Source organism: Clupea harengus, unplaced genomic scaffold (genome assembly GCF_900700415.2).
Source record: "Clupea harengus unplaced genomic scaffold, Ch_v2.0.2, whole genome shotgun sequence".
In the NCBI taxonomy this organism is placed as follows: domain Eukaryota; kingdom Metazoa; phylum Chordata; class Actinopteri; order Clupeiformes; family Clupeidae; genus Clupea; species Clupea harengus.
The window spans coordinates 975-28,486 of record NW_024880167.1 but is presented as its reverse complement, the minus strand read 5'-3'; the positions used below and the strand labels follow the sequence as shown (position 1 = coordinate 28,486).

At 43.7% G+C, this 27,512-nt stretch overlaps 4 protein-coding genes across 4 annotated transcripts; 1 reads left to right on the top strand and 3 right to left on the bottom strand.

Annotated features, from left to right (window-relative positions):
- Positions 1-6: 6 nt before the first annotated feature.
- On the bottom strand, positions 7-4,994 carry LOC122131478 (E3 ubiquitin/ISG15 ligase TRIM25-like; the record flags this gene model as incomplete). The annotated part of the gene is made up of 5 exons (XM_042706209.1): positions 4,386-4,994; positions 4,110-4,205; positions 3,534-3,767; positions 920-1,070; positions 7-90 (listed from the first exon to the last, which is right to left on the bottom strand). Coding segments are annotated over exons 1-5 (1,150 nt in total), but the record flags the coding sequence as incomplete, so codon positions are not given.
- A 5,370-nt stretch (positions 4,995-10,364) lies between these two features.
- Positions 10,365-12,302, bottom strand: LOC122131477 (E3 ubiquitin/ISG15 ligase TRIM25-like). The gene is made up of 4 exons (XM_042706208.1): positions 11,700-12,302; positions 11,429-11,524; positions 10,956-11,189; positions 10,365-10,541 (listed from the first exon to the last, which is right to left on the bottom strand). The coding sequence occupies exons 1-4, from the start codon at positions 12,282-12,284 to the stop codon at positions 10,365-10,367; spliced, it is 1,092 nt and encodes a 363-aa protein (XP_042562142.1). The 5' UTR covers positions 12,285-12,302.
- A 3,797-nt stretch (positions 12,303-16,099) lies between these two features.
- On the top strand, positions 16,100-19,081 carry LOC122131476. The gene is given in 3 exon segments (XM_042706207.1): positions 16,100-17,237; positions 17,488-17,816; positions 17,819-19,081. Coding segments are annotated over 3 exon segments (2,730 nt in total).
- A 4,379-nt stretch (positions 19,082-23,460) lies between these two features.
- On the bottom strand, positions 23,461-26,166 carry LOC122131479 (E3 ubiquitin/ISG15 ligase TRIM25-like). The gene is made up of 3 exons (XM_042706210.1): positions 25,576-26,166; positions 25,292-25,387; positions 23,461-23,529 (listed from the first exon to the last, which is right to left on the bottom strand). Exons 1-3 carry the CDS (start codon positions 26,158-26,160, stop codon positions 23,461-23,463), a joined length of 750 nt encoding a protein of 249 aa, XP_042562144.1. The 5' UTR covers positions 26,161-26,166.
- Positions 26,167-27,512: the final 1,346 nt, after the last annotated feature.

Below are 27,512 nucleotides of genomic sequence, written 5' to 3'. Positions count from 1 at the left end.
AGTGTCCATGCCTACTATTACAATGAAGATAACTGCCAACGGTCTCAGGATACTTCAGTCTGACCGTGTCCCCCTTCATGAAGCCTGTGACTATGAAAGGAGCAGAGGAAGCTATGTGTGACTGAAACAGAAATCTTTTCCATATTGCTGTCACCTACTCCTAGGAAGCTGGTCATAGTCATGCCTCACCTGTTTCTCATAACCATTATCTGTTCAGATTCTCAATCCACATTCAAGTTTTTGTCCCCCTTCACCATTGTGTTTAAAAAAGGGTGTTCAAGTGTGGAGGTGTTGGCTGTAGCTAAACTTTAGACCCAGTGTTCAGCAGTAGACTTCTCACTAACGAGGCTTTCCAACAAATCAAAATGGACACCCTATTATGTCATAATGATACTAATCAGCTGCAGGCCCACTTTTACCTAAAATATTATGCTAAGTTCTGCTTGCCTGCAGAGAAATGCATGTCTCTTGGTTTCTTTGAAGCGCCTTCAGAGAATTTTATTGTTTAAGCGCTATATAAATAAAATAGAATTTAATTGAATTGTTGCAGGACCGTGAACAGCTTGTAAACCACCAGACGCTGTAATGATTTCTGAGGCAAAGAACAGCATAAAAATAAATTGTGCCTAAAAAGAAAGAGCACAAAAGAGTTCAATCTACTCAATCAAAACTATTTCAATCATAACCTCCCCTTTAAGTGACATTATAGTTATATCCTAGAAAAAAATGGAGAATATCAAAGCAGCAAACCAGGCCTAAACCAGGCGAGAAAAGGAGATTATAAAATCATGAACATTGAAATTGAGCATAATAGGTCCTCTTTAAAAGGTCCTTCCCAGCCCTCTATGGTCTCTGCTTCTAGGTCCAAGCTTAGTTCTGGCCTTACAGGCTTGTGACATGTGATCTTGAAGAAGCCTACCTTTAAATATGTCCTGGAGGAACTGTTTTGTTTTCTCATTCAGAGACGGAGACACTGATTTCATCATGTTACTGAAGGAGAACTGTGGATTAAAAGTAATCTTCGGAAGGTTCTTAGCCACAGATGAGGAGGTGAGGTGTGACCGGAAACTCTACAGGGGATCAAACAGAGAGATCATAGGCCGTGAGGACTAGATAAAAAGGTGCTATCTAGACCAGGGTTTCCCAATGGGCCGCGGAGCACCTTCCAGTGGGCCGCGAAAATGTTTCAGGTTTTTTTTTCCCCCCGTGAATTTTCCACGAAGAACTGATTTTTTAGTTGGGAACAATATTAATTAGGGCTGTCAAAATTAATGCGTCAATCTATGAGATTATTGTGGCCCAGATTAACGCGATACAATATTTTAACGCAGTTACAGCAACGTTGTTAACTTCCGGTGTGCGTTGACCAATGACATGATACCGCCGTGCCTGAAGTAAAATCAGTTAGATAGGAGAGACCAAGACGGTAGTGGAAGATGGAGAGAGCTGAGGGATTGTTGGGCGGAAAGTGTCTGTTTAAGAGGCAAAATGACGGAACAATCGACAAAACTAAAGTTGTAGCATTTGTCAAGCTGAATTTAGCGATCACAGAAGCAGCTCGTCTTTAAGTTATCACCTTAATGCAAAGCACCCGACAGAAAGCAGTCCCAGGTTAGATGGTCGCCAACCCACACTCCACGACTTCACTAGGAAAATAACTAGACCAGTCCGTGAAAAGGTTACCAACGCTGTAGCAGTTTGGGTTGCCGGTGACTGTCGGCCCATCAACATAGTTGAAGACGGTGGGCTGACTGAGGTGTTTACCGTCGAGGTGCACCATTGTGTCCCGCATACATTCCTTGTATGACGCGAGAGAGCACGAAAAATTGACAGCCCTAATATTAATACAATTTATGATTGAAATTGGATGTTTTAAACACAATATAAAATATATAAATAGGCATAACAGACAGATCATGAAAATAATATCCTATCCTATCAAACTTTACAGCGTCATCAAGTTGAGGCGCTGTGACGATATTAGCGGTTTCTTAAGCGGAAGAATGACAGCACTGGTAATGTCATAGCGAAAACTACTCAAATTCAGCGTAAATACAACCCTGATTAAATTAGATTTGGTTTTCTGAATGGAGGTTGAGCCCAGGGCGCAGTGTGTTGAGTGCGTTTTAAAGCTGTCTAATGAGGCGCTCAAACCTTCAAATCTGAATCGACATTTGGAGACGCAACATCCAGCACTCACGTACAGAACCAGGTCCTGGAAAGGATGAAAGGCAGCCCGTTCCTTTTAAAACAAGACGGGTCGACGGACGTCAGTAAAGCTGCATTAGTGCTGTTTTTGTGCGTTATCATTGGAGTGGTATTCTACAAGAGGACATGCTTTTCTGTGGAGAACTACCAACTCGAACTACTGCCCAGGAATGCTCGGTGCTATTTATGTTGATAATAGATTGCAGCCACAGTTTTAAATCATTATTTCAATTATTTGAATCATTATATTGACCTATTTGAACCTACTATTTGCATGTCTGAAGCATCACCTATTTTAATTAGACCTAGCTGAGTGGTCTTGTTTGCATGTTTCATCACTTGTTTTGAGTGCATGCTATCTTTTGGGTCTATTCTGGTTTTATTTCCTTGCTTGTTTGCTGTGCACAAATAGGCCTAGGCCTACTGCAACTAAGTTCTCTGTGTGGTATTATGTTGTTTTCTGGTGCACAATACAATTCCACAATTTGGATGCAATATCTAGAGTTATATTTTCTTTTATTCATTTCTAGGCTTCCACCTGTAGCAGGTGCTGATGTTGCTTTTTGTGACACATAACAATCGCTTATTAATTAGAATGAATGGATTATAGATTCAATTAGCCTAATGGAATATAGATTAGCTAAAATAAGCGGGGTGTCTGTTGGGCCCCGACCTGTTACAAATACGAAAAGTTGGGCCTCGGAGTCGAAAAGGTTGGGAACCCCTGATCTAAACCATTGGTCTCAGAGGTGAAGGGTTGCAGGTACTATAAATCCTAAAACATATACACCCAACATTTTCCAAAAATTGATACATGCACACCATTAACATCAACTATGTTTGAGAAATTGTTCATATAACTGATTTGAACTGAACTGATAACATAAGATGTTTTGAAACCATTGGCAAGACAGGAAATGATTAAAACTGCATGCTCAATCTGTTTTTTTATATATATTTCATAGATGTTGAGATGCATTTTGGAGCTTGTAGAGAATAATTAATATCTCCTGAATACAGCATTGTAGTTCAGCTCTGTATGTGCCATTTTAGGCAGGTGTAGGTGCACACTGTGTTGTGTGGGCTGCCATCCAGATATCCCAACGAAACACACGTGACCCTGCTGTCCTTAAATGGCTGATGAGAAGCATCAGGTGTGTTAGGTTTGGTGCACATGAACTCTTTAGGGGACTGTAAAGAGTAGGTCTGGAAGCCCCAACTTCAAGGTCTTTTTTGTATGATGACAAGAGAGAGTCTTGATAGAACCCATCTAATTAGGGCGAGTCAAGACTCTCTGTAGGTGACCAGAGGGCTAGTAATGTTACCTGAAGGAAATCAATGGGGTCCTCAATTGGCTGGAGTTGTTCCATCTTAGCATCTTTGTTCTTTAGCTTAGCGATCTCCTGCTCCAGCTGCTTCAGGAGTCCTTCAGCTCGACTCACCTCTGCCTTCTCCTGAGCTCTGATCGACTCTTTCACCTCAGAGTGTTTTTTCTCCATGAAGCTGATCAGCTCCGTGAATATCCTCTCTGTGTCCTCAACAGCTTTTTTTGCAGAGGCCTGTTAACAAGACAGGAGCACTCATATCAGCTCATTTTCAATCACTATTCAAAAAAGAAAATTCTTAGCCTGTAGACATGCAAAGTTGTGTGTCTCTGCTTGTATCGTCTGTGCAGAGCAAGACAGACCTAAAACGCACAAGAGGGGAAGGAAACTGAACTAACAAAATGTTAAAACTGAAATAAAACTAATGAAATGTAAAAACTGAAATTCAGAAATTAAACCAATTCTACAGAACCAAACTCTTACCCAAAGGGTTCAGACATAGTGCGGAGCAAAATCAATTGTGTAAAACAATCAGTTTACATTCAGTTTACATCAGTCATGTTTATCAGTGATCACCTGCAGAGACTTCAAAGCCCCTTTCACCTTCTGCACCTCCTTCTCCTTCTGTTGGATCCACATCTGGTTATCTCTCTTCATCTCCAACAACTTTTTCTGTGGATGAATGTACACAGGCAAATATCCATTAGCTTTAGGCAACATTTACAACAGATAAATAGATGGGTATTGACGGAATATTGATGATTTTATTATACAGATTGATCACTATTCTCACTCTATTCAATTCAGTTAAGAAAATAATGAGAGAGAGGGACAGAGAGAGAGAGTGCTTACCTGCTTCTCAGTTCGTTCTGCTATAGCGGAGACAGTTTTGTGTCCATTGTGGCCGTCCATTGAACAGAGCATACATATCAACTTCTGATCTGTGCGACAAAACACCTCAATGATCCTGTGGTGTTGTGAGCAGATCTTCTCTTGTAGCCGTGGGGAGGCATTCACTAGCTTGTGCTTTTTCAGACAGGCCACTTGATAATGAGATTGGATGTGAACCTCACAGTACGAGCCCATGCATGTTAGACACGACTTGATGGCTTTGTGTTTTCTCCCAGTGCAGAAATCACACTCCACATCGTCGGGTCCGGCGTTGGAAGGAGCTGTGTGATCAGACTGGACTTCTATCTTCCTCAGCTTCTCCACAACATCAGCCAGCAATGTGCTTCTGCGAAGAACTGGTCTAGGAGTGAAGGTCTCTCTGCACTGGGGGCAGCTGTAAACACCCTTATGGTCTGCCTGATCCCAGCATCCTGTAATACACTTCAAACAGAAACTGTGTCCACAGGTAACATTCACCGGGTCCGTCAGAAGATCCAGACAGATAGAACAGCAGAACTCATCCTGAAACACTGAAGCACTGGCCATTTCACCTACCACACAGGCACACACGTTCTGTCTACAAGGAAAGCTAAAAAGGTTTTTGTTTCACCAGAAGTGGGAGTGTTTGTGTTTCTTCCTGATTGTGTGCGCACACTGGCCTTAAAGGCACAGGGCAAGATTGCAGAAGTCTAGAAATTCCCTAACTCATTTCAGAAAACTATTGTGTTGTTAAGAGACATTGTATCCCACAACCGGACATTCAAGTCAATCTCATTTAAGAAGTTATCAAGCATTTAACATATTACAAAATATGTTAATAATATTACAAAAGAAAAACAATTACGGCACCCATGGCCTGTAAAAACATGTTCTGCCCCTTCTCTGGTTAATTCCAAAGTGCACAGGCACACATACACAGACTAAAAGAGAGTTTCACCAACCACACAGACACACAGTCACACATAAACAGACTAAAAGAGAGTTTCACCTACCACACAGACACACAGTCACACATACACAGACTAAAAGATAGTTTCACCTACCACACAGTCACACATACACAGACTAAAAGAGAGTTTCACCTACCACACAGGCAAACATACACAGACTAAAAGAGAGTTTCACCTACCACACAGGCACACATACACAGACTAAAATATAGTTTCACCTACCACACAGTTCATTTGAACAGATGTTCAGAATTAAGTTGTATAGTTCTTTTGAACAGATGTTGGGAATAATGTGATACATTTCATTTGAACAGATGTTGGGAATAATGTGATACAGTTCATTTGAACAGATGATGGGAATGATGTGATATAGTTCATTTGAACAGATGTTGGGAATGATGTGAGAGAGCAGATGTTGGGAATGATGTGCAAGAGCAGATGTTGGGAATGATGTGAGCTGGTGCTTTCATGCACATGCCAGGAATGGTAGATCACTCAGCTGTCTGTGTCAAAGATTGCACTTGAGTGTGTCATGAGGGGGGCGACCCTTTTTTGGGTGGAGTATTCCTTGGATGGATCTAGATTGATCCTTTTCTCTCGATTCTAATGTTTTAGGTGTTCTAATGTTCTAGGTGTTTACGACAGTGCACTGAAGGAAGTGGCATCAGCAGCAGAGTTCAACAGCAACCCAAAAGAAGCACACCTGACCCTGGTGTTCCTGAAGAAATCCATTCACAAATAGAGATACCAGACTCTACAGAAGAATTCTCATCAGGACAAAGGACGACACGACGACACGTAGCCCATAGAACTTCTGATCAAAGTTCCAATCTACTTGAAATCGTTTAATTGCAACCTGAGTTTACATCGATAGTACTACCGGTTCCCTCCTCATCCATTCACGTCGACGAAAAGAACTTTCATTCCCTTCGAGACTCCTCAACGACCACCAGGCCGTCCCGAGTTTCAGCTGACGAGCTAAGAAGGTCCTGGCAACTTCCACGAATCTGCGTCCCACGCTGCTCATCGGAAGTCCTGCAGAAAACATCTTGGTCGCCATGCAAGAGCGATCCAAGTAAGGCTAATATCTGGGCAGAATTTAGTTTTATACGTATGTTTTAATCTATGTGAGAAGTGTGGTTATTTTATTTCATTAAGATCTAAATGCAATCTGAAATTCACAGTCCACACGGTCCTTGACCGCTGATAATCTTGCTTGGTTATTTTTGCTATTTGTTAGATAGATTGTGTATGCACCCCCCCCCGCCCCCCCCTCTCTCTCTCTCTCTAACTCCCTTTACATCACCACCTGAACATATACACGCATACATCGCGATTTCAGTGTTGTTAAATATCTTGTATTGAATTAAGGCCTAGCTTGGATTTAGTCCTTAAGGCAAGAATCCTTTGTTCAGGCATTCTTTACTCTGTGCACCTCCCCCCAACTAAATTGGCGCCTAAGAAACATAGAGTTCAGGTCTCGGACCTGCAGCAGCATCCGGTGACCATTCTCCATCTAGTTGGGGCCTGACGCACTCTTTACTTCACGCACACAGCATCTATCGCCTGTGCGCTTGCGCAAAGCCTCCCTCTCACTTCCCCCATCTCTCCATTGAGAGGGGGATTACTCGCAACTTCGCATACCCACACACGCACCTGCTCACACACGCACGCACCCGCTCACACACACACACATACACAGACAGAGACGAGGAAGCTAATCCTCCTCTGCATTCCTGAAACAGACTACCTCACTACTACTTCCCAATTCCACTTTGTGCCTTGTTCAATTGTTTTACTCCAGTGTTATGTGATTATACCTGATTTAATATTAGCCATTAATTACTGTTTGTTACTTTTAATAAATTGTTTATTTTAGACTTAAACAATTGTCTTGCCTGTTATTGTTCCAATATTCCACTGAAAGCCATTTTCCGCCAACCAAATACTCTGATTGCCTTCACTTGTCTAGTTGTTTTCATGAAGTGTTATAGACTTGTATTGAGATTGCAATACGTTAGTATTGTAATACCATACTAAGACTGTAGCATAGTGGTACAGCTAGAGTTTTCCATTATTATAGTAATTTAATTATAAAATATTAAATAATAAAATGAATGATTATTACATTTTATGAGACTGATTTAATTAAACTAATGTAACAACCCCGGTTTCACCTACAAACCCAAACTCTACAGGGGACCGTATGGGACAGAGAGCGGGCCCTGAAGCCCTTATCTAGGGTTCTGCTACAATTACAACTGAAGAACATTTAGAGGCTCTTAATATCTCCCATCTAACTGTGCCCTGAAGCCCTTATGTCAAGGGTTCTGCTACAATTACAATTGAACATTTAGAGGCTCTTAATATCTCCAAACTAACTGTGCTCTGAAACCCTTCCCTCAAAGGTTCTATTGTAGCTACGTCGGTTATCGGCCAGTTTGTTAAACATCGGCTAGTCTGTTAAACAATCGAAATGCTAAGTCTGTTAATTAGATTGACACAACGCGAACGTAGCCGATAACACACACAAGCTGCTATTAGACCCCGCTTTATTATTACAATTACGACTGAAGAACATCTAGAGGTTCTTAATATCTGCCACCCAGCAGGGGATATTTGAGAGCTAACATCTTCTGCAGATGCCTTTAAGTGTTACCTTGTGAAAATTGGTGGGGTCCATCCAAGTTTCTCCATCTCAGCATCTCTGCTCTGTAGTTTAGTGACTACTAATGGTCTTAAACTAACTAATTAACTAGCTAAATTACAGCAGAACATACACAAAAAAGCAGTCGGGGGGAGTATCTCAAATATTCACCCGCACCACTAACCTATTATTCTATCTCCTAGTCTTTATTTCAGATGGGAATCGAACCAACAAATCACATGCATTTCCTTTTACTGTTGCTACGACCTGTGACCAACATATTGCTATCTTCCATCGCTGAGAAAGGACCATGTCCATGCCATAATCGTGATGACTAGTCACACTAATTCATGATACCTTGTCTAGGTGGTACTAAAATAAAATATTCTCTTTCTGTTGGCTGAGATGCTCTTTAGCCTAGTTTCAGTCTGACACACACACAGACACACACACACACACACACACACACACACACACACACACACACACACACACACACACACACACACACACACACACACACACACACGCACACACAACCTGTACCGTAGACCCTAAAGCCCCCTCGTGTCTCTCCATCTGATCCTCTGTCATTTCTTGATGACACTCAAGTAAAAGACAACATAAACAAACATTAATTAATGCATTCATTTGTTTATTCATAAAGCCTCAAGGTGAAATATACTCCAACATCGGCACTGATAAAACTGTGATGTATAATGTGCATTACTTGACACCTACCCTTACATGACAAGTCTTTAACGGATTAACAGGTCGTAAGTCTTCTATAGATTAAACTTTATGAGCAACAAACAAAGGCATTGCTGCATTGACATATAGGCTGCATTGTGTTAATACATTCCACTCTACTGTGAAACTGCAAAAGTGACATACACTATTAGTAAATCATAATATGGAGATTGTTGCATGCTAACAAAGGCAGAAAGAAGAGCGGAGAAATCAATTCATGAATGATTTCAAGATGTGATCTTTGCAGCTGTTCATAATGTTACATAAAATAAAGGTCAAAGGCATTTGCATAGAACATCAGGAGAGCATTTGCATATAGGGACAGGGTGGTTTTGGTCGGTCCAAAATAAATGTCAGGGGAAGAAAAGATATAAGAGATCATAATCATCTTCATCTTCATCATGATCATCATTATTTATCGCGAATACCAGTTCCAGCTCAGAAGAACTCCCTTTCCAACGAGGAAGCTCAGGAAACTTTACGGTCACAGTATCGGGCTCTGTAAAAGCTAAGAGAATCCATTTGTCATTTATTTAACACAATAGTAGTACTGTATATGATTGGCAATACATTTCTTTTTCTGCAAATTCTCATGGAAATAGAATGCTAATGTATTTCTTGTTACATTGTCCACATGAATCATGTACATCAGTACTTCTGCATGCAGTGAAAGTGATGTAAGTGGGTGTAAATCCATAAGGGTCTTACCTGTTACCTCACCCACACCACTGACAGTGATGTCATAACTGTGTTGGTTGTATCCAGACCTAATATCACATCGTAAAGTCTTTGCAACGGTCTCAGGATACTTCAGTCTGACCTTGTCCCCCTTCCTGAAGCCTGTGACTATGAAAGGAGCAGAGGAAGCTATGTGTGACTGATGTCTGAATAACAGAAATCTTCTCCATATTGCTGTCACCTACTCCTAGGATGCTGGTCATAGTCATGCCTCACCTGTTCCTCATCACCATTATCTGTTCAGATTCTCACACCACATTCAAGTTTTTTTCTCCTGCCCGTTTTCATGTTACTAATTTTGCCTGTATTTATTGTATTCCACTCTGACCTTGTGACCTTGGCTGTTTAGGAGCCTGTCCCTGGTATGGATGGTTTTCTGCTCCTTGTCCTCCGCTTCATGTTTTTTTGTCTCTATTGAACCTTTTGGCCCATTATGTCTGCACCTCTGCCTTCATTAAAAAGGACCATTTATGCTCTTCCACTTTTTCTCATTCCTTTAGTGTGTTCTATAGCTTTTTGTAGACATGTAGACAGTCTGCAAAGTTACAAAAGCCCAAAGTACACACCAGAGGAAGTAACTCTCTCCAACAGAAATCAATTTTCTCAGCTGCCTGAAACACCCTTTTCCTTTGTTACAAGATGACTCAATCTCAGAACAGAGATTTCAGTTACATTATAGATTTATCCTTAGAAAAAGGAAAATATCAAAGCAGCAAACCAGGCCTTACTCCAGAAGAGAGGAGATAATACAATCATGAACATTAAAATATTAGCATATTAGGTCCTCTTTAAAAGGTCCTTCCATCCCTCTCAGGTCTCTGCTTCTAGGTCCAAGCTTAGAGGCTTACAGGCTTGTTACATGTCATCTTGAAGAAGCCTACCTTTAAGTATGTCCTGGAGGAACTGTTTTGTTTTCTCATTCAGAGACGGAGACACTGATTTCATCACTTCGCTGAAGGAGAAATCTGTTTCAAGAGTAGCCTTAGGAAGGTTCTTAGCCACAGATGAGGAGGTGAGGTGTGGCTGGAAACTCTACAGGGGATCAAACAGAGAGATCATAGGCCATGAGGACTAGATAAAAAGGTGCTTTCTAGACCATTGGTCTCAGAGGTGAAGTGTTGTGGGTTTTACTATAAATCCTAAAACACATACACCCGACATTTGGCAAGACAGGAAATTATTTAAAACTGCATGCACCATCTGTTTTTTTTTATATATATTTCATAATGTTGAGATGCCTGTAGAGAATGATTACTATCTCTCCTAAATACAGCACTGTAGGTTAGCTCTGTGCACATTAACTCTTTAGGGGACTGTAAACAGTTGGTCTGGAAGGCCCAACTTCAAGGTCTTTTCTGTATGATGACAGAGAGGTTCTTTTTAGAACCCATCTAATTATGGCAAGTCAAGACTCTCTCTAGGTGACCAGAGGGCTAGTAGTGTTACCTGGAGGAAATCAATGGGGTCCTCAATTGGCTGGAGTTGGTCCATCTCAGCATCTCTGTTCTTTAGCCTAGCGATCTCCAGCTCCAGTTCTTTCAGGAGTCCGTCAGCTCGACTCACCTCTGCCTTCTCTTCAGTTCTGATCGACTCTTTCGCCTCAGAGCGTTTTTTCTCCATGAAGTTGATCAGCTCTGTGAAGATCCAATCTGTGTCCTCATCAGCTTTTTGTGCAGAGGCCTGTTTACAAGACAGGAGCACTCATATCAGCTCATTTTCAATCACTGTTTTAAAAGAAAGATCATAGCCTGTAGACATGCAAAGATGTGTGTCTATGCTTGTATCATTTGTGCAGAGCAAGACAGACCTAAACGGCACAAGAAGGGAAAGAATCTGAACTAACTAAATGTAAAAACTGAAATTCAAAAATTAAACCAATTCTAGAACAGTTTACATCAGTCATGTTTATCAGTGATCACCTGCAGATACTTCTTTTCTTGTTTCACCTCCTCCACCTCCTTCTCCTTCTGCTGGATCCGCCTCTGGTTATCCCTCTTCATCTCCAACAACTGTTTCTGTGGATAAATGTACACAGGGAAATATCCAATAGCTTTAGTTAACATTTACAGGAGTTGCAAAAATATGCATTGGCAGAATACTGACGATTTATACAGATTGATTACTCTTTTCGTTCTATTCAATTCAATTAAGCAAATAACGTTTCGACAGACGGAGAGAGAGAAAACCAACCTGCTTCTCAGTTCGTTCTGCTATAGCGGAGACAGTCTTGTGTCCGTTGTGGTCGTCCATTGAACAGAGCATACATATTAACTTCTGATCTGTGCGACAAAACACCTCAATGATCTTGCCGTGTTGTGAGCAGATCTTCTCTTGTAGCCGTGAGGAGGCATTCACTAGCTTGTGCTTTTTCAGACAGGCCACTTGATAATGAGATTGGATGTGAACCTCACAGTAAGATCCCATGCATGTTAGACACGACTTAATGGCTTTGTGTTTTCTCCCAGTACAGAAATCACACTCCACATCGTCTGGTCCAGCGTTGGAAGGAGCCGTGTGATCAGACTGGACTTCTGTCTTCTTCAGCTTCTCCACAACATCAGCCAGCAATGTGCTTCTGCGAAGAACAGGTCTAGGAGTGAAGGTCTCTCTGCACTGGGGGCAGCTGTAAACACCCTTATGGTTTTCCTGATCCCAGCACCCCGTAATACAGTTCAAACAGAAACTGTGTCCACAGGTAACAGTCACCGGATCCTTCATCAGATCCAGACAGATAGAACAGCAGAACTCATCCTGAAACACTGAAGCACTGGCCATTTCACCTACCACACAGGCACACACACACAGACTAAAAGAGAGCTCCACCTACCACACAGGCACACATACACAGACTAAAAGAGAGTTCCACCTACCACACAGGCTCACACGTTCTGGCTACAGGGAAAGCTAAATAGGTCTCGTTTCACCAGAAGTGGGAGTGTTTGTGTTTCTTCCTGATTGTGTGTGTGCACACCTGCCTTAAAGGCACAGGGCAAGATTGCAGAAGTCTAGAAGTTCCCTAATTCATTTCAGAAAACTATTGTGTTGTTAAGAGACATTGTATCCCACAACCTGACATTCAAGTCAACCCCATTTAAGAAGTTATCAAGCACGTAGCATATTACAGAATATGTTAATAATATTGCAAAAGAAAAACAATTCGCCTATAAAAACATGTTCTGCCCCTTCTCTGGTTAAATCCAAAGTGCAGGTTTATAACCTCCCTTACGTATGCCTATGCTGACTCATGTGTATGGACTGTATTGGGTAATTTGTTCCAGAGGAAAAGGTCAGAAGTCCAGGTTATTATTTCCTATGGGAAGAGCATGCAGGGAGGAGCACGGTCAAGAGCACTTACTGACTGGGGTGCTGTGGCTTTCAGTTAGCAGATCGATGACATGCCTGCTCAGTTCATGAGTATGTCTTTGATTGTCTTTAATGGTTTGAACTGTTGTGAAGATATTAAATGTATCAAGTAATCATCCAGCATTTGTTTTCCATGTGAAGCAGTGGGCTGTCTTTTCATCAGTCATAAATGTGACTAATGCATTCATTAGACTAGGCACACGTAGGGTCTGGGTAGAGGGTCTCACCAAACACTGACAGAGAGTCCAGCAGGATATGACCTCATAAGACCTCTATGGCAGCTGGTATCTGTACTTCCTCCTAATCGTCCTTACAGTCCAAACCCAATTACTATATGCAGGGTAATCATTAGGAAAAAACAAAATGTTCAATTCAATTTTATTCAATTTTATTTATAATAGTGCCCAAACAATAAAATTGTCTCAAGGCGCTTTACCAAGGCCAGTGCCTGGACCTCCTTAGAGCAAGCACAATGGCGACAGGGGCAAGAAAAAATAGGTGATGATGAAGTCATTGATCATCAGTCAGTTAGTTAACTTTTAAAAACTTTTAATCAGTCAGTCAGTTCACTTTTTAAAACCTTTCATCAATCAGTCAGTTCACTTTTAAAACATTTTATCAATCCGTCAGTTAACGTCTTAAAACATTTCATCAGACCTCTTGTTTAAAACAGATCAAATCTGGTAATGTGTTTTAGGATAATAAGTTCCCCTCTGTTGTGCTACTGCAAAGGTGATATAAAAAAGTGTATAAGAAATAAAATGAATGAATAAAATGAAATGAATAAAATGAAATAAAATACTGAGGTTGTTGTGCTCTATGAATGGAAGACACGGGAACTCTGAAATTATTTCAAAATGTTGACTATAAAAAAAACACACACACCCTGTACCATAGACCCTAAAGCCCCCTTGTGTCTCTCTATCTGATCCTCTATCATTTCTTGATGACACTCAAGTAAAAGACAACATAAACAAACATGAATTCATGCAATTTGTGCATTACTTTGCACTTACCCTTACATGACAACAAAATTAATTTAAAGAACAGCTTAAGTCTTTCTCTGATTAACAAGTTGTAAGTCTTAGATTAAACTTAATGAGCAAGAAACAAATGCATTGCTGCATTGACATATAGGCTGCATTGTGTTAATAGATTCCACTCTACTGTGAAACTTCAAAAGTGACATACACTATTGTGAGATCACAATATGGAGATTGTTACACGCTAACAAAGGCAGAAAGAAGAGCGAAGAAATCGATTCATGAATGATTTCAAGATGTGATCTTTGCAGCTGTTCATAATGTTACATAAAATAAAGGTCAAAGGCATTTGCAAAGAGCATCAGCAGAGCATTTACATAGAGGGACAGGGTTGTTTTGGTCGGTCCAAAATAAACGTCAGGGGAAGTAAATATGTAAGAGATCATAATCATCTTCATCATGATCATGGATCTTTCTTTATCGCAAATACCAGTTCCAGCAGAGAAGAACTCCCCCTCCAACCAGGGAGCTCAGGAAAGTTAACGGTCACGGTATCGGGCTCTGTAAAAGCTAAGAGAATCTATTTGTCATTTATTTAACACAATAGTAGTACTGTATATCATTGGTGATACGTTTCTTTTCCTACATATTCTCATGTAAAAAGAATGCTAATTTATTTATTGTTATATTGTCCACATGAATCATTTACATCAGTACTTCTGCATGCAGTGAAAGTGATGTAAGTGAGTGTAAATCCATAAGGGTCTTACCTGTTATCTCACCCACACCACTGACAGTGTTTTCGTTGTACCCGTATCCAGAGTACAGTCTCCTGGCGGTCTGAGGAGTGTTCAGTCTGACCGTGTCCCCCTTCATGAAGCCCGTGACTATGAAAGGAGCAGAGGAAGTTATGTGTGACTGATATCTGAATAACAGAAAACTTCTCCATATTGGTCTCACCTACTCCTAGGATGCTGGTCATAGTCATGCCTCACCTGTTCCTCATCACCATTATCTGTTCAGATTCTCACACCACATTCAAGTTCTATTTAGTTTCTCCTGACCGCCAGAGGCGGTGCTTACAGCACTGGATTTCCATCGCACGTACGTGCAGGTCGAGTGTTAATACCAACAAAGTCACCTGTGACCTGGGTGACGTCGTCAATGTGCGCTAGCACAAAAGGCCGTCTCACCCAGCAAGCGACCTCTTGCATCTTCTCGCGAAAGCAGGTCGACATTCGTGATTCGAGGAAGACGCTAGTAGTTTCGTTACCCATTGTGGTCGGGGCAGTGGATATTCACCCTCCAAGAAACTGCGTTAGGCGAAGTTGTTTTTTGTTCGCATCAAAGCGGGTAAGCTAACTGGTTGTTTCTTACTTGAAGGGTAGCCTGGACCGGAGCGGCCCCGCTCACTCGGCACAGGTGGAAATAACCCAGCTGAACGGTGTTCTCGCCGGTTTTCTCTGGATATAGTGTCCTTAGTATCTTCAGTTAGACAGCTACCCGGCAGGCTACGGCCATATTAGACGAACGTTGATGGACAGAGCTAGAGCTAACAGCTAAGTCTACAGCACCGGAGTCGTAAGGTAGGTAAACTTGTTATTGTAAGTTTGTTTGTGACAGCCGCTGTGGAGTGTGCTCGCTCCACTGCCGCAGTAGCCTGGTTTGACACGGCTTTTCATTTCGGAGTGTGTCTCGCTCTATGATTAAAGTAAGACTCTGTTACGGATTTTGTTTTGTTTAAATTAGCGGTGGTTGGAAGCCACCGTTGAATAGCACGGAGCTTGAGGGTACTCGCTCTGTAGCCTGGTTTAATATATTTTGTTTTCATTCGGAGTGTGTCTCGCTCTGTTACTAAATTAAGATTCTGTTACGGATCTTTTTGTTTAAGTTAGCGGCGGTGGGGAACCACCGTCGGATTATACGGAGCCTGAGTGTACTCACTCTTGTAGCCTGGTCTAATATATTTTGTTTTTCATTTCGGAGTGTGTCTCGCTCTGTGAAGAAGTTAAGACTCCTTATGAGTCTGTTGGCTTAAGATAGCATCGGTTGGGAAGAGACGACCGTCTGTTCACACCGGACCTGAGTGTACCCGCTCTCGGTCTCATTGCTAGAGCAGAGCAGGGGTGTACACGCCCTCACGTGCCTGCTAGCCCGCTAGCCTTTGAAGGCAGCCCCATCGGGCTTATACTAGTCTGGCTAAGTGCTTCTCGCTGGAAGCCAGAACTAACAGTACAGGGCAAGATGTTAACCATCTGTGCTAGCTGCCGGGCCCCTCTCGAGCCAGAGGATGGCCATATGGAGTGCCCCGCCTGTCTGGGCGTGGAGCATCTGAGACAGGGGCTAACAGAGTTTGCCTGCATGAGCTGTAACTGCCTAAGCCTGACAGCTCGGGCAGCTAGGTTAGTGGAGGTGGAGACGGGCACTGCACAGCCCCATGAAGGGGCACACGAGAGAGTGCTACGGCCGACTAAGCGCCGTAGTACTGCACGGCAGACCACCGTTAAGGCAAAGAGGAAGAAGAGTGGACTGGCACAGAAGGTGGACTCAGTGACCACAGAGTTGGAGAGTATTAAGGCGCTGTTGGCCAATTTGCAGCCTCCAACACACACAGGGCAGGGTGGTAGCGTACACGCTCGAACCCCACCAGCCGATCAGGCGGAGCGGTCACCACCGACGCTGTCACCAGTAGGGAGTGCCCAGGAGCTAGATACACTCTCCACAAGGGCGTCAGAGAGTTTGGACATGGGACAGGGAGACGAGGCCGAGTCGTACGAGTCAGCCCCCCACGACTCTCAGACCAGCTCCCAGGATACAGCCCGGGGTACAGGGGTGGAGCCAGAGGCTGGCCAGCTTTCTATTAAGTCCACCCTGAAGGCAGCGTTGGCGCGTTTGGGGCTGGACCCGGTCCCTGTGGCGGTGCCCCCCCAGAATGCGTTTTTTAGAACCGCGGTACAGCAGACTGCCTTTGCGGTCCCACCCTCAGCTCCGTACATTGAGGAGCTGCAGAGGTGCTGGGCAGACCCCAGACAATTTTCCCACCTCCCCACCAACTGCAGGGTCCTGTCGGCCATGCAGGGTGCGTCCACCTATGGGCTTGAAAGGATGCCTAATGTGGAGCCGTCGGTGGCGGCCTTAATACTGTCCCCCGATGAGGCGCTTAGGCCCCATGCTCGCTGCCCCCGCCCACAATGCCGGCTGACAGACGACCTCATTGTGAGGTGTTATGATGCAGCCGCTCGTACGGCACGCATAGGGAATTCAATGTCCCACTTAATGCTGGCTCTCACCCAGACACTGCAGGGCACAGGGGATGCATCGGCGTCCCAGGGGTTGTGTGACTCCTCGCTACAGGCGTTTGCCTTTATGTCGAGAGAGCTCGGTAGGCTAATGTCATATTTGACTTTAGCCAGTCGCCAGATATGGGTGGCCCAATCCCCCCTAGCCGAGCCAGGCAGGAGGGCACTACGTTCTCTCCCGGTGGTCCCAGGGGAGTTGTTTGGTCAGGCTGCACAGCAGGCCCTGGAGTGCAGTGTGCAGGTCATACAGGCCAGGCAGCAGTTTGCGAGCCTTCGTCGGGGAGCCAGACTAGACGCGGGCCCCCACCACTAAGAGCTGAGGCGCCTGCACAGTGGCCAGTCAGCCAGCCGCGGACACGGCAGTCAGAGAGGTTTCGCCAGCCAGACAGATCTCGCCCACCCCCGCCACCCGCACACTTCGCCCTACACAGGGCGCCCAAGCCACGGCCCGTTACCCCTCTAGGGACCGGAGGGGAGAGGGGGCAGGCAGTGACAGCAGTACACCGGCGGTCGGCCGCTTCTCCAGCCAACATCTCAGGCGCTGGGAAGCGGTGACATCGGACCCCTGGGTACTGGCAACCCTGTCTCAGGGTTACATTATCCAATTTCAAGGCCGACCGCCAAAGTTCCGTGGGGTCAAGACCACCACCGTCACCAACCCGGGAAGGCCCTAGCCCTACGTCAGGAGATCGGCGCTCTCCTCCAAAAAGAGGCCATCGAACAGCTCGACGCGCCTACACACGAAGGTGGGTTCTACTCAACCTATTTCATAATTCCAAAGAAGGATGGCGGGCTCCGCCCCATTCTAGATCTCAGGCACTTAAATACTCATCTCAAGACACTGAGGTTTCATATGCTGCGCACCAAGGAGGTTCTGCACAGCATTCGGAAGAACGATTGGTTCACGACCATCGACTTGAAGGACGCTTACTTCCACGTCCCAATCGCACCACACCACAGACAATTCCTCAGGTTCGCCTTCGAGGGTCGGGCGTACCAATTTCGGGTACTACCGTTTGGAATAGCTCTGGCACCCCGGGTGTTCACCAGGTGCGTTGCAGCTGCTCTGGCTCCACTGCAGGCCCAGGGAATGCGCATTTTGCCCTACCTGGACGACTGGCTTATCTGCTCCCAGTCGGAGGTACAGGCCCGCAGCGATGTTGCCGCGTTGATGGCGCATATCACGGGTCTAGGGCTCAGACTGAACCTCAGAAAGAGTTCCCTAGTTCCCCGTCAGCAGACTGGGTTCTTGGGCATGGCCATCGATTCGCAGGCGATGAGGGCTGTCCCCTCTCAACAGCGGGTCGACGGAATCCAGCAGCTCGTGGCGCGCTTCAGAGGACACAGGGCTCTGACCCTGAGATCCTTCCAACGCCTACTGGGGATGCTAACATCAGCTGCATCCCTGATCCCACTAGGCCTCCTGGCGCTGAGGCCTTTCCAAATCTGGCTAAACAGCCTGGGCCTCCATCACGTGCGGCACAGACACAGACTGGTGAGGGTTACCACCAGCTGCAGGAGGTTCCTCCATCCTTGGAGGAGGAGGAAGTACCTGACCCAGGGAGTTCCGTTGGGCGCTATTCCTTCCCGGAGGGAGGTGGTGACCACGGACGCTTCCCAGATAGGGTGGGGCGCCGTGTGGCAGCGTCAGACGGCCAGAGGTCGTTGGAGCCCCCAGCAGAAGCGGCAGCACATAAATGTGCTAGAGCTTCGGGCGGTGCTGCTGGCTCTAAGGCACTTCCTCCCTGCGCTAGTAGGGAGGCACGTGCTGGTCAGGTCGGACAATATGTCAGCGGTGTATTATATCAACCACCAGGGAGGCACCAGATCGCTGCAGTGCTTAGGGGTTGCCCAGCAGCTCTTGCAGGAGACCCATCAGCACCTATTGAGCCTGAGGGCTGTGTATTTGCCCGGCACTTACAACTAGGGTTGGGTACCGAGAACCGGTACCAATATGGAACCGGTTCCAATACAACCGGTACCTACCCGGACCGAAATGCAACGCAGATTTCGGTGCTTCATTTCGGTGCCTGAGCCAATTGAAAACGGTTGCTAGGCAGATTCCGCGGGGCACATGTAAAACTGCCCCAGCTCCCAATGTAAACTTTGTCCTGTGTCGCTCACGCTCATTGGTGTTTTCATAGCAACAGTCTTATGACAGTGAAGAGCATGCAGCATTTCACAGAGCAAGCACAAACAGAACTAGCCATCAACCTTTTAACAGAGAAAATACCGAAAGGTAAACGGTCAAAAGTGTGGCTGTATTTCGCACCAAAATATTCAAACATCGCGACGTGCAGCAAATGCAACAAAACAATTGCGTGAAAAGAGTGGAGAGAAGGCAAAGAGTCAACGGCAGTTCAGCAACCGAAGACTGAAAAATAAACGGAGATGACAGCTATACTTAACCTACGGTAGTCTCTTAAAGGGGCAGTACACATTTTCTCGTACTCAGTGTGTTCAAGTAACAAGATTAACTATAAACAAGCTAGAAAAGATAGGTATAAACAAATCATAAAATGGTGAAATTTCATGAAATAAATGCAAACAAAATAATAAATTTTTGACTCCAAAGGCAAATATGCTCATATTTTTGCAAAAGAAGTTTGAAGCTGTTTTTTGTATTTATTTATATTTATTTAAGTATACTATAAACTGTTGTTTACAGTTAATATAATGTTCATAGTTTGAAGTTAAAAAGTTTGAAGCCAAGTGTTTTGTATGTATTTATATTTATAATATACTTTAAACAGTTAATATATTGTTCAATTTGAAGAAAAAAAATTGAATTGAACAAAAGAATTGCTGAAGTATTGAAGCTGTAGTGTGTGTACAGAGTGTGTGTGTGTGTTTTGTATTTATTTAAGTATAGTCTAAACTTTTGTTAACAGTTCATATATTATTTAAGTTTTAAGTTAAAAGGTGTTTTGTATTTATTTATATATATAATCTACTTTAAACAGTTCATATATTTGGAAATAAAGCCTTTCTTAAATGTCGTCAATCGTAAACATTTTTTTATTTTTTTATAAAAGTATCGGTTCCGGCACCGTTTAGGCACCGGTATCGTTTTAAAAGTATCGGTTATGTACCGGTATCGGATAAAAACCAAACGATACCCATCCCTACTTACAACAGAGCCGCAGATCTCCTGTCCCGGGAGAGCCCCGACCCAGGGAAATGGAGACTCCATCCAGATGTGGTACAGGCGGTATGGGGTCGATATGGCAGGGCAGAGGTGGACCTATTCGCCTCTCGAGAATCGACTCAGTGTTCCCTCTGGTTCAGCCTCTCGGAGCCAGGCCCGCTAGGCCGGGACGCACTGGCGCATACATGGCCGAGACGGCAGCTATACGCTTTTCCTCCTCTGCCACTAATTTGGCCCACCTTGCACAGGTTGGAAACAGAGGAGCACGAGCTGCTACTAATCGCTCCCCGGTGGCCGGGGAGGGTATGGTTCCCCAGGTTGCTCCAGCTGTTGCACGGGAGACCCTGGTGCCTCCCAGTGAGGAGGGATCTACTATCGCAGCTGGGCGGCCAGATCTGGCATCCAGATCCGTCTCGGCTACAGCTCTGGGTCTGGCCCAGGCGGTGGTATTCACCATTAACAGCTCGCGGGCACCCTCCACCAATGCCCTCTATGCTAACAGGTGGAAGATATTCACGGAATGGTGCCAGGCACGGGGACAGGAGCCAGCACACTGCCCCCTGCCAGCGGTACTACAGTTCTTGCAGTCACTCCTGGATCGGGGACTCACGCCCTCCACCATCAGGGTGTATGCTGCTGCCATCTCCGCAGGGCACATTCGGATAGAAGGCAGAACTATCGGGTCCCATACCCTGGTGACTCGGTTCCTCAAGGGGGCTCCTCGACTAAGACCCCCACAGCGGAGGCAGGTGCCCCAGTGGGATCTCCTCCTGGTGCTACGAGCACTCTGTGCAGCCCCGTTTGAGCCTTTACAGACGACGGAGCTCAGCTGGCTTTCAATGAAGACCGCTTTTCTTCTAGCCATTACGTCAACAAAGCGAGTAGGGGAGTTACACGCCTTGCCAGTAAGCACGGATTGCCTGCAGTGGCATCCTGAAGGCAAGGGGGTCACCCTGCCGTTACGGCATCTCTAGAAGCCGGTAGGCACTCCTCATGACTTTGTTGGTATTAGTCATCCAGTGCTGTAAGCACCGCCTCTGGCGGTCAGGAGAAACGAAATAGAACGAAGGTTACGTATGTAACCACGGTTCTATGAGTTTCGGATGACCGCCAGACCTTGGCAGTCATTCGGAGTTTGCACGAGAAGATTGTCAAGAGGTCGCTTGCTGGGTGAGACGGCCTTTTGTGCTAGCGCACATTGATGACGTCACCCAGGTCACAGGTGACTTTGTTGGTATTAACACTCGACCTGCACGTACGTGCGATGGAAATCCAGTGCTGTAAGCACCGCCTCTGGCGGTCATCCGAAACTCATAGAACCGTGGTTACATACGTAACCTTCGTTTTTTCTCCTGCCTGTTTTCATGTTACTAGTCTTGCCCGTATTTATTGTATTCCACTCTGACCTTGTGACCTTGGCTGTTTACTTGTTTTCTGCTCCTTGTCTTCCCCTTAATGTTTTTTTTGTCTCTATTGAACCTTTTGGCCCATTATGTCTGCACCTCTGCCTTCATTAAAGAGGACCTATTATGCTCTTCCACTTTTTCTCTTTCCTTTAGTGTGTTCTATAGCCTTTTGTGCATGTAGACAGTCTGCAAAGTTACAAAAGCCCAAAGTACACACCAGAGAGAGTAACTCTCTCCCACAGGAACCCCTTTTCTCAGCTGCCTGAAACACCTCATTGGAATTCCAGTCCTTTTCCTTTGTTACAAGATGACTCAATCTCGGAACACAATCTCCCTATTGCTCACCAAGCAGCAAGCTTGGAATACCCTCACACACACACAGTAACTACTGGAGAAACAGGAGGAGTGTGTTAAGTTTTGTAGCTGTGTTGTGAAGATGCTGTGTGCTGCACTGTGAGGGGAAATATCCCCCTCTCCCCTCATGTTTAAAAAAAGGAAGTATTCAAGTGTTGGATGTGTTGGCTGTAGCCAAGCTGTAGACCCAGTGCTCAGCTGTAGGTATCTCGCTAAACAAGGCTAACTTGTCCAACTGAATCATATTGTTGCTAAAAGCTGCACACGACACACAAGCTCTAACAGGGTGTTTCAGACAGAGGGTGAATAGAGATGGACAGTAATGAGAAAAATAATGTGTTTGGAACATTTAAGCATTTACATCTATTCTATTCTAAAATTATAAGCATTGAAAATGAGCATACGAGTCCTCTTTAGGTTAAATAAAGTTATATCCTAAAAAAACCAATAATATCAAAGAATATCAAAGAAGAAAACCAGGCCTTACTCCAGAAGAGAGAAGGAGATAAATAAAATCATGAACATGAAAATGAGCATAATAGGTCCTCTTTAAAAGGTCTTTCCCAGCCCTCTCTGGTCTCTGCTTCTAGGTCCAAAGCTTAGAGGCTTACAGGCTTGTGACATTGTCATCTTGAAGAAGCCTACCTTTAAATATGTCCTGGAGGAACTGTTTTGTTTTTCTCATTCAGAGACCGGAGACACTGCTTTCATCACTTCACGGAAGGAGAACTTTGTTTCAAAAAGTAACCTTGGGAAGGTTCTTAGCCACAGATGAGAAGGTGAGGTGTGACTGGAAACTCTACAGGGGATCAAACAGACAGACATAGACCATGAGGACTAGATAAAAGGTGCTATCTAGACCATTGGTCTCAGGAGGTGAAGGGTTGTGGGTTTTACTATAAATCCTAAAACACACACACCCAACATTTTCCAGAAATGGATGCATGCACACCATAAATATCCAATATTTTCGGGTAATTGTTCATACAACTGATTCATGGACAAAATATGAGATTTTGAAATTTCATATACCATTGGCAAGACAGGAAATAATTTAACACTGCATCGGGTGTGTTTGGTGCACAGTAACTCTGTAGGGGACTGTAAATCACAAAGAGTAGGTCTGGAAGCCCCAACTTCAAGGTATTTTCCGTATGATGACAAAAGAGGCTCTTGATAGAACCCATCTAATTATGGCAAGTCAAGACTCTCTGTAGGTGACCAGAGGGCTAGTAGTGTTACCTGAAGGAAATCAATGGGGTCCTCAATTGGTAGGAGTTTGCTCCATCTTAGCATCTCTGTTCTTTAGCGTAGCGATCTCCAGCTCCAGCTGCTTCAGGAGTCCTTCAGCTCGACTCACCTCTGCCCCTTTCCTGAGCTCTGATAGACATTTTTACCTCAATCCTTTTTTTTCTGCATGAAGCTGATCACCTCCATGAAGATCTTCTCTGTGTCCTCAACAGCTACCTGTGCAGACATCTGTTAACAGGACAGAGGCACTGATATCAGCTCATTTTCAAGCATCACAAAGGATTCCTCAGCCCATTGACATGCAGACAAGTGCTTTTTTGCCATCTTTGCAGAGCCAAACAACACCTAACAAAACAAGTACCAGAAACACTCTTAACCCACAGCATTCAGCCATTTTGGGGTTGCTAGGGTATGGGGCGCCGTTTGTAAAATGTCGCACGTTCGAAAATCCTGCTCAGTTTTGGTACATTTAGCATTATCATATGGGAAAAAAAGCTTGACAATATTCAAATGTCACTTTTTCAAACATTTAGAGAGATATTCATGTATATTCATGCAATAACTTTTCCAAGGATAATGTTTGGCAGTAACACAAAGTTGTTGAATAATATAAATGTTTCATCTAAATGTAAATGTTAAATGTAAATGTTAAATGTAAATGTTAAATGTTAAATGTTAAATGTAAATGTAAATGTTAAATATAAACGTAAATGTCCGATGTTATATATAAATGTTAAATATAAGTGTTAAATGTAAATGTTAAATGTAAATGCTACAAGTACCTAAGCAAGTAGGCTATACTACTGTATTTTGTCGACCAACTGGTAATACTACAATGCCAGTAGAAAATACATGGGAAGATAATTTCAGTTGTCATTCGCCAGACCAGGTGGTTGTACTTGTGTTAACCAGGAAATTGTGTCAAATGATAAAGAACAGCGTTGGGTAGGCTAAAGGCTGCTAGCTAACAGCATGTAGCTCGCTAGCTGGTAGCTAGCTATTAAATGGCAATCATCTTTGCTCTGATAATGAAGATGTTTATTAGTTTTCACCTTCCAGACGACATCGTTATGAACCCATCCCCTTCTGAAAATTAAATTACTATCTGTGCTTTTGTAGGCTTTCAGTTTTTGAGGTGTGTAGGGGGACGGATTTTCTATTAGATAGATGTAAATATCTCCAAACTGGAGCTCAGGCAGGGACTTCGACGACGTTATAGAAATACAAATATCAGTGGGTGCAGTAAAGGGATCAGAGGTTCCCAAAATGTAATTTTTTTCTAGATATCTCTGTCTGGCTATTGTGGTATGATCTGTGTTTGATGGCGATCGTAATTGAGTAGGCTGCACTGCTTGAAGATGTCCACTGTTGGTCGACATCTTCGCTGTTCACCTGTTCTTTTTGCCCGCAAGGTATCCATTGTAGTCACGTGACTGAAAGCTATGAATTACCGTAAATATTGTAATGTTCTGTCTCAAGTCTGACATGTAGACTGAACATTTACATTTAACATTTACATTTACATTTAACATTTACATTTAGCATTTGATATTTGTATTTACATTTAACATTTACATTTAACACTTATATTTAACATTTATATATAACATCGAACATTTACATTTAGATTTAACATTTACATTTAACATTTACATTTACATTTACATTTAACATTAACATTTAGATGAAAGATTTATATTAATTAACAACTTTGTGTTACTGCCAAAAATTATCCTTGGAAAAGTAATCGCATGAATTTACATGAATTTCTCTCTAAATGCTTGAAAAAGTGACATTTGAATATCGTCATGCTTTTTCCCCCCATATGATAATGCTAAATGTACCAAAACTGAGCAGGATATTCGAACGTGCAACATTTTACAAACGGCGCCCCATACTAGGGGGGCAAAAACAACAGTGTGCAAGAGATGTGTGCAACAAACATCAGTTTACATCAGTCATGTTTATCAGTGATCACCTGCAGATACTTCTTTGCCTGTTTCACCTGCTGCACCTCCTTCTTAATCTGCTGGATCCACCTCAGGTTATCCCTCTTCATCTCCAACAACTTTTTCTGTGGATAAATGTCCACAGGTATCCAATAGCTTAAGGCAACATTTACAACAGATACAAAGATGGGTATTGGCAGAATACTGACGATTTAAACAGATTGATCACTATTCTCACTCTATTCAATTCAGTTAAGCAAATAATAAGAGAGAGAGACAGAGAGAGAGAGAGAGAGAGAGAGAGAGGGCTAACCTGCTTCTCAGTTCGTTCTGCTATAGCGGAGACAGTTTTGTGTCCGTTGTGGTCGTCCATTGAACAGAGCATACATATCAACTTCTGATCTGTGCGGCAAAACACCTCAATGATCCTGTCGTGTTGTGAGCAGATCTTCTCTTGTAGCCGTGAGGAAGCATTCACCAACTTGTGCTTTTTCAGACAGGCCACTTGAAAATGAGATTGGATGTGAACCTCACAGTAAGATCCCATGCATGTTAGACACGACTTAATGGCTTTGTGTTTTCTCCCAGTACAGAAATCACACTCCACATCGTCGGGTCCGGCGTTGGAAGGAGCCGTGTCATCAGACTGGACTTCTGTCTTCGTCAGCTTCTCCAGCATTTCAGCCATCATTGTGTTTCTGCGAAGAACAGGTCTAGGAGTGAAGGTCTCTCTGCACTGGGGGCAGCTGTAAACACCCTTATAGTCTTCCTGATCCCAGCACCCTGTAATACACTTCAAACAGAAACTGTGTCCACAGGTAACAGTCACCGGGTCCGTCAGAAGATCCAGACAGATAGAACAGCAGAACTCATCCTGAAACACTGAAGCACTGGCCATTTCACCTACCACGCAGGCACACACACACAGACTAAAAGAGAGTTTCCCCTACCACACAGGCACACACACACAGACTAAAAGAGAGTTCCACCTACCACACAGGCACACACTACAAGAAAAGCTAAATAGGTTTCGTTTCTCCAGAAGTGGGAGTGTTTGTGTTTCTTCCTGGTTATGTGTGCACACCTGCCTTATAGGCACAGGGCAAGATTGCAGAAGTCTAGAAGTTCCCTAATTCATTTAAAAAAACGATTGTGTTATTAAGAGACATGGTTTCTCGCAACCGGACATTCAAGCCAACCCCATTTAAGAAGTTATCAAGCACGTAACATACTACAGAATATGTTAATAATATTACAAAAGAAAAACAATTTGTGCGATTAGTCACCCATGGTCAATAAAAACATGTTCTGCCCCTTCTCTGGTTAATTCCAAATTGCAGGTTTATAACCTCCCTTATGTATGCCTTATGTATGCCTATGCTGACTCATGTGTATGGACTGTATTGGGTAATTTGTTCCAGAGGAAAAGTCAGAAGTCAGAAGTCCAGGTTATTATTTCCTATGGGAAGAGCATGCTGGGTGCTGTGGCTTTCAGTTAGCAGATCCGATGACATGCCTGCTCAGTTCATGAGTATGAGTATGTATGCATAGTGATCGTCTTTAATGGTTTGAACTGTTGTGAAGATATTAAATGTATTTCAAGTAAACATCTAGCATTTTGTTTTCCATGTGAAGCAGTTGGCTGTCTTTTCATGAGTCATAAATGTGTCTAATGCATTCATTAGACTAGGCACACGTAGGGTCTGGGTAGAGGGTCTCACCAAACACAAACACTGACAGAGAGTCCAGCAGGATACGACCTCATAAGACCTCTATGGCAGCTGGTATGTACTTCCTCCTAATCGTCCTTACAGTCCAACCCAATTACTATATGCAGGGTAATCATTAGGAAAATACAGACATGTTCAATTCAATTTTATTCAATTGTATTTATATAGTGCCCAAACAATAAAATTGTCTCAAGGCGCTTTTACAGAGCCCAGTGACTGGACCCCCTTAGAGCAAGCACAATGGCAACAGGGGCAAACGAAAGGCTCTTAAAGAGAAATCCATTTGAAGACAAATAAATAATCAGAAATCAAATCATAATTCTATATATTCTCCCTCATCATTGAAAGGCATTTAGCTTATTTGAATCAACTGGTCATTGCGGAGACAATTTTGAGTCCGTTTTGGTCGTCCATTGAACAGAGCATACATCACTGATCTCTGATGTATGATCTGTGCGACAAAACTCCTCAATGATTCTGTCATGTTGTGAGCAGAAAAAAATGTGCTCAGATGAAGCAT